The sequence below is a fragment of the Crocuta crocuta genome, unplaced genomic scaffold (assembly GCF_008692635.1).
Source record: "Crocuta crocuta isolate KB4526 unplaced genomic scaffold, BGI_CrCroc_1.0 scaffold528, whole genome shotgun sequence".
Classification (NCBI taxonomy): domain Eukaryota; kingdom Metazoa; phylum Chordata; class Mammalia; order Carnivora; family Hyaenidae; genus Crocuta; species Crocuta crocuta.
Window position 1 is genome coordinate 2,201,350 of NW_027530010.1, and position 6,979 is coordinate 2,208,328.

General features: G+C 62.5%; 1 protein-coding gene across 1 annotated transcript in view; it reads left to right on the forward strand.

Moving 5' to 3' along the window:
• BCAN (brevican) overlaps positions 1-5,787 on the forward strand; it is a 7,871-nt gene extending 2,084 nt beyond the window's left edge. Inside the window, exons 5-11 of the mRNA XM_077764076.1 lie at positions 266-403; positions 885-1,178; positions 2,884-3,339; positions 3,868-4,026; positions 4,251-4,454; positions 4,889-5,079; positions 5,343-5,787. Coding sequence (XP_077620202.1) covers positions 266-403; positions 885-1,178; positions 2,884-3,339; positions 3,868-4,026; positions 4,251-4,454; positions 4,889-5,079; positions 5,343-5,447 — 1,547 coding nt within the window. The 3' untranslated portion in view covers positions 5,448-5,787. The remainder of the gene's footprint in view (positions 1-265; positions 404-884; positions 1,179-2,883; positions 3,340-3,867; positions 4,027-4,250; positions 4,455-4,888; positions 5,080-5,342) is intronic.
• The last annotated feature ends 1,192 nt before the right edge of the window (positions 5,788-6,979 follow it).

Consider the following 6,979-nt stretch of genomic DNA (forward strand, 5'->3'; position numbering starts at 1 on the left):
GAGGGCGGGGGGGGGGGCGGGGGGGGGGGGCAGTGGGCAGGGCTTCTACTTGTGTCTGGTGGCGCTGGCCCCGGGCACTGCCAGGGGCTGCCCGCTGCCTCAGGCCAGCCGCACAGGGCTCCCTGCCTCCCGGGAATGAGGGTGGGTGAGGACCCTGCCCTGGGGGGTGTCCCTGCAGAGCTGGGAAGACAACTGGGCCTCCTTGAAGGGCAGTGTGGTTCAGGAGGGGCATCCCTGGAGGGCTCCCTGATGAAGGCGACTGTACTCGCTCCCAGGTATCCCATCCAGACCCCGCGGGAGGCCTGTTACGGAGACATGGATGGCTTCCCTGGGGTCCGGAACTACGGCGTGGTGGACCCGGATGACCTCTATGATGTCTACTGCTATGCCGAAGACCTAAATGGTGATTGGGGGTGAGGCGTTCTCAGGCTTGAGCCCCTTCTCCGGTGCTGCCTGGAGGTCCTCAGGGGCCTCTGCTGGACCTGCCGTCCCTCACGGGTTCAAGCAGGCATCCGGGGGGGGGGCGTCCAGAGACACGACCAGTGTCCCTCCTCCAAATGCAGTCGTGGAAGCACGTTCACGGCCAAAGTCTCCGACAGGTGGGACGAGACTGAGTTTGCGTCTGACTCTGCAGCTCTCCGCTCTTAGCCTCTCTGGGCCTCGCTTACCTTCTTTGCAGAAGGAGGAAGTTGAGCCAGGCTCCTCTGAGTAATAACATCTGTCCTGAGGTTCTACCCCAACTTTGACCTTGAAATAGGGAATTTGACTCCGTGTCACAGATGAGGAGACTGAGGCCCAGAGAAGCCAGCCTAGGGTCTCTGCGGGAGCCCAGGGTACAAGGGGCTCCCAGCTCCCTGGTGACCCGGCCCCCTCTTCCCTACCAGGAGAGCTGTTCCTGGGCGCCCCTCCAGACAAGCTGACGTTGGAGGAGGCACGGGCATACTGCCGGGAGCGGGGTGCACAGATTGCCACCACGGGCCAGCTGTATGCAGCCTGGGATGGTGGCCTGGACCGCTGCAGCCCCGGCTGGCTGGCCGATGGCAGCGTGCGCTATCCCATCGTCACGCCCAGCCAGCGCTGTGGCGGGGGTCTGCCTGGTGTCAAGACTCTCTTCCTCTTCCCCAACCAGACCGGCTTCCCGGACAAGTACAGCCGCTTCAACGTCTACTGCTTCCGAGGTGAGCCGGCCCCCCGCAGACGCCGAGCCCCCCCTCTCTCTGTCAGACAGACGGACTTGAGCCCTCTGGCCCCACGAAGCTCTGTCCAGTTTTGCTCAGGTCTTTGTTCCAGTTAGCCTAATGGCCTTCGAGAGCCCTTGGGGTGGGGGGTGGGGGTTCTGGAACCTTCAGCTCGCAGGTGTCAGATCTTTAACCACCAAGTATTGACAGGCAGACACAGTTTCCCCCACAGGGAGCAGGTCCCCAAGGATGGTTGGGTGCAGAGATGGCCTCCTGGTCACATCTTATATTGGGGGCTGAAAGGAAGGCGGTGCCTAGGATGCCCAGAGGCACCCCCAGTGACTGAAGTCAGGGAGGCAGTGGCATGGGGCGTGTGGGTCCTGGCTTGAGGTGTGGGCCCGCAGGGCTGAGACAAGGGCTGGAGGCAAAAATGAAGGGAGAATACACAGCCTTTCCCTTTGGGGGGGCTCCTACGCTGAAGGGGGAGACCTGCGTCTGCCCTGGGAGCCCCCAGTCTGAGGGAGGACGAGATGCCTGGCCCTCAGCACGAGGAGAGACTAAGAAAGCATTACTTCTATGGACGGATCTCCAAACATATTCAGCCTGGGGCTAGGGAGTGGTGGGGAAGTGGCGTCTAGGGGAAGGCAGGTCCATCTGGAAAGGCCAACCGGAAGGCAGATGGTGACGATCATAGTGATAGTGAACGTGTCTATACGCTGATTCCGTGCCAAGTACTGTTCCGGGAAGACGCGGAAAGAGGGGCTGGATGGAGGAGGGGCTGGACGGAGGAGGGGCTGGATGGAGAGGCTGGCTGGCTGGGAACAGGTGGAGGACAGAGGCCGGCAAGGACACAGGTTTGCTTGTCTGGCGTGAGCAGGGCTCACTGGAGCAAGTGATGGGGGCGGGACGTGCTGTGCTCTCCCGTCTGGCTGAGCACAGGCAGCCCTCGGGGCTTTTCTTAGCCTAATTCCACCGCCGCTTCATTGGTTTTCTGATCTCGGCTCTCTTCTCCGAAGACAAGGTAATCCATTCGAAAGCTCTGTTGTGTGAAGGGAGCAGCTCCTGGAAGGACGAGGTGGCCCTTTCCTTTGCCTTCTTGCTCGGATTCTGAGACCCTCGGGTGGCGACTGTTGAGTGTCCCTCCTGCACTCCACCCTTCGGCTCTCCTGAGTGATGCCCACCTGGCCCCTTGCATTTCAAAAGTCTCAGGAGCCCTGGGAGCCCTCACACCTTGCTCCCAAGGTGTCCCGAGGAGCTGACTGCCTCTGTGCCCTTACTCAAGGGAATCTCTCTCCCCTGAGCCTTTCCTGACCACTCTATCTAAAGTAGTCCTTCTCATCGTTCTATTTCCTTTTTCTGCCCGAGTGTTCTTTATATGGTAGCACGACATGTGTATTTGTTTATTATGTAGCTAAGTTATACACTCCCCTTAGGGCAGGAGGCTTGCTGCCCTTTTTTCTCCACTCTCTCCTCAGTGCCCAGAAGACTCCGTGTCCTGACGCAGAGTGGGCACTTGATTAATGCCTGAGGAACGAGTGATGAAGGTGGCGGTGCTCCCTGGGTCTCGTGGGTCCTCCCATGAGAGATGAGTGAGAACTGAGAGAATTTCATGGTCTCTGAGTCTAACCCAGAGCCCTCACGTTCAGGCTGTGACTGAAGGCAAAGTCACCTATTTAACCTTCTACTGACACCTTCCTCTTCGCAGACTCTGGCCAGCCCTCCGCCACGCCCGACGCCTCCCACCCAGCCTCTGACGGGCTGGAGGCCATTGTCACCGTGACGGAGACCCTGGAGGAGCTGCAGCTGCCCCGGGAGGCCGTGGAGAGAGAGTCCCGGGGAGCCATCTACTCCATCCCCGTGGTGGGGGATGGGGGAGGCGGAGGCTCCACTCCGGAAGACCCAGCAGAGGCCCCTAGGACCCTCCTCGGTAACTGGAGTGGCTTAGTAAGAGAAGTTGGGGGCGAGGCTGCAACCCCAGGGTGCTGGGCTTATGGCCGGCATGACCGCCCCGTCCTTTCTCAGCATCTCGATGATGCAGGGTCCGTCTCCAGAACTCTCCCACCCTTCGCCTTTCCGGCACATTCCACTCCAGACTCTCCGGCTCTGGGAAGGAGGGTGCTCCCTGCTTTGTTCCCTCCTCCCCCTTACCGACCCAAAATAGACTAGAGAATTTTAAGACAAGGAGAGGGAGGTGCAATGACTATGCTTTTTACTGGGCTAATTAATGACAGCTCACAGAGCCTTCTCCAGGTAGCCTCGGTATTGCAGCTCGAGTTGAAGGTCTTCAGGTGGGGAGGGAAGACAGCCCATCCAGGGCAGCCCCTGCCCCCTCCCCTCCGGGCCTCCCCCTCCCCAGCCCCGCCTGCCTNTATTCATTTCCGATCCATCTGGATGGCTCCCATGGAGAGCCATACATACAGACTCCTAATAGAGAAAACCCATCTTAGCATAGAGGCCCAGACTGGCATCCAGGCACCCCAGCCTCCCCCTTGGCACAACTCAGCAGGGAGACAGTAGCTGACTTTCATCCCTCTGTCCATGGCCTCCCCCTTCTTCACTAACCCCTGCACGAAAGACCACCCCACNTGGGAGCCATCAAGGCCCCTCATCCCTTACTGGCTGTTTGGGCCCTGAGTCCCGCCCCCTGGGGTCCCCTGCGGCCTCAGCTGCCCACCCCTCTGTGCCCCAGGCCTCCGCTCCTGCAGTCCGGGCTGGGACGCCTTCCAGGGCGCCTGCTATAAGCACTTCTCCGCGCGGAGGAGCTGGGAGGAGGCCGAGACCCACTGCCGGACGCACGGCGCGCACCTGGCCAGCATCAGCACGCCCGAGGAGCAGAGCTTCGTCCACAGTGGGCCGCGGGCGGGGCTGGGGGGCCGTCACCTGCTCTCCCGCACTCACCCACTAACCCATCATTAGTCACGAGTGAGTGTGTGAATTAATGAACTCCCTGACTCATTGACTCAGGTACTCATGCTTGGTTTACTTCATTCATTCATTCATTCATTCATTCATTCATTCATTCATTCATTCATTCCNACCGCGCACCTGCGTCCGCCCGCGCTTCCGCCGCAGGTCGCTACCGCGAGTACCAGTGGATCGGGCTCAACGACCGGACCATCGAGGGCGACTTCCTGTGGTCCGACGGCGTCCCCCTGGTGAGCGGCCCTGCCCTCCCTNCTGGGGAGGACTGCGTGGTGGTGGTGCCGCACGACCGGGGACAATGGAGTGACGTGCCCTGCAACTACCACCTGTCCTACACCTGCAAGATGGGGCTGGGTGAGACCGGCAAGGGGGAGGCGGGGGCGCTGCCGCGGGTATGGAAGGAGGCGGCGGGGCGCCTGGGTGGCTCAGCCCTTGAACATCCCACCTTAATTTTGGTTCAGGTCAAGATCTCACGGTTGGTGAGTTCTAGCCCGCAGGGGGCTCCAGGCTGACGGGGGGGGGGCCTTTTCTTTCTGCCCCTCCCCTACACTAAATAAATAGATAAATAAATAAATAAAATTAAAAGGAGGGGGCAAAGCTACAGAGGAGTCAGAAACGTGTTCCAGGCCATGGGCAAGGGGAGATAACAAATGAGGTGGTCCACTAGGAACCTCTGCTCTTTTTTTTGCACCACCCTATGGCCCATCCCCTCCTCCTCCTCATGCTGATTCTGGGAACTGTCACCCACAGACCCAGGCTCCCCGTTGTTGACTGTGTCCCCCCTGCAGTGTCCTGTGGGCCTCCGCCGGAGATGCCCCTGGCTCAAGTGTTTGGCCGCCCACGACTGCGCTACGAAATAGACTCCGTGCTTCGTTACCGGTGCCGCGAGGGGCTGACCCAGCGCAACCAGCCACTGATCCGCTGCCAGGAGAATGGTCGCTGGGAGCCCCCCCAGATCTCCTGTGTGCCCCGCAGGCCTGTGAGTGCCAGGAAGATGCGCGGGCGGGGGGCACTAGCCGACGGAAGCTCTGGGCTCTGGTCCTAGCTCTGCCAGTCCCTGGCTGTGTTACCTTGGAGTAACCACTACCCCTCTCTGAGGCAGAGAAGGAGGTGGACTGGGTGCCCTGAGGTCCCTTTCAGTGCTGATGTCTGAGAACACTGGCTGAGCCAAGGCGAGTGTTTTAACCCAGGGCTCGAGGGGCGCAGGCTCCCAGGGTAGAGGGTGAGTGTGTGTCTTCCCAGGCCCGCGCTCCGCACCGGGTGAAGGCCCCAGGACATCAGGGGAGGCTACTGGGACGCTGGAACGCACTTCGGACCCCCCCTTCCAGTCCCTCTCCAGGTCCCTAGGGAGCAAGGCCTGCCGGGCACTGCCCCCTCCCCGTCACCAGCCTCGGCAACTTGGGAGGCAGGGGCTGCCCTCCAGGCGGCAGTGCCTCAAGGGGTTTGCGGGAAGCACCTGGGCGGCTCAGCCTAGACTAGACCCTCTCCCCAACCCTGGCTCAGGTGGTCCCCCCAGGGCCTCAGGGGGAGGTCCCTGAGTGCCCCAGCTGCCCTCCCCTTGCCGGCCTTCCGCCCCCTCCATCCCCTCGGGGGCCACGTTGCCCACCGTCCGGTTTTCCAGGGGGCTGGGCTTGCAGGATGGAGCGTCTGTAAAACCAGCTGGAAATAAAGCTGCATTTGAGCACAAGCAAGTCTGACATTTCTGCGTGAGCGAGAGAAAAAGGAAAGTGGGGCGGGGGCCTCCCAGGACAAACAGCCCCCCTGTGTTTATTAACCTCTGGAGGTCAGAGAGGTCCCCCAGATGCCAGTGGCTAGAACAGTGCCTGACGCAGGAGAGCTGCCCGGCGGGTATTTACGGGACGAAGGAGCTCACAGGGATTGGGGGACAGTGTCAGCGTGTTTGGAAGGAGCTGGGGTGCTTAGGGCGCCGGGTCCAGCCGACCTAGGCGAGCTCAGTCTGGGGAGGGAGGGGGACTGAGGGCCACAGAGGAAGAGGAGATGCGCTGCTTTGGTGTCCCGGTTCTGAGGTTCCCGGGGAAGGGGTCACTCGAGGGAGCGCAGACTTGGGGGTTAGAGTGTAGGAGGGGGCTTGCTTCCAGCAGAGGAAGCAGAGGGGCGGGAAGGAGGGAGCAGAGGAGGGGTCCCCGCCCCCGCGGCGGACTGGGCTCGGGGAGTGACCCGGTAGGTTTCCCAGGCCGTGCCCGGCAGAGGGCGCTGTGGACTCAGGCACGTGGGCCTGACGGTGCCGTGTGCGCGTGCGCGTGCGCGTGCCGGGCCCGGCGCAAGGCGTCGCTGGAGTCCCAGAGGACCGCCAGGGGGCGCCGCGACCGCCGGTTCGGCGCAGCCGGGCGCGGAAGCGGGTCGCGGGCTGCCGCGAAGGGTGACTTCCGGCCGTGCTGCGCTGGCCCTGGGGCTGTGAGTCAGCGGAGGCTGCGAGGGTGAGGTCACTCTCAGAACCGCGGCCGGGAGCGTGTGTGTCCAGAACTGGGCCTGCCCGACGGGGGTGACTCGTGCTGCCCGGCCCGGCGCTCACGCCGGTCACACGCGTGCACGCGGCAGGTGGGCGCACTTCTGCCTGCGCCCCTGTGAACCGCGTTCGCCCACACGGGCAGTTCTCACTCCCTTCCCTGCAAGTCGGGACAAGCTGCTGAAACCGAGGCAGGGGCAGATCACAGGAGCAAGGGGCTGAGAGCCGCCTGGAGAGACCCAGGGGCAGCGAGGCAAGGCAGGACAGGTGCTTGCTGAGAGGAGCTGGGGGCTTCCCCCCCTCCGCCGTGCTGCCCACCGGCATGGAGACCCCAAGCCAGCTGTGGCTGGGAATCCAGCAGGACCCCCCAGACCCACCTAGCACCGCTCTCCTCGCCCAGGGCTCACCCGCC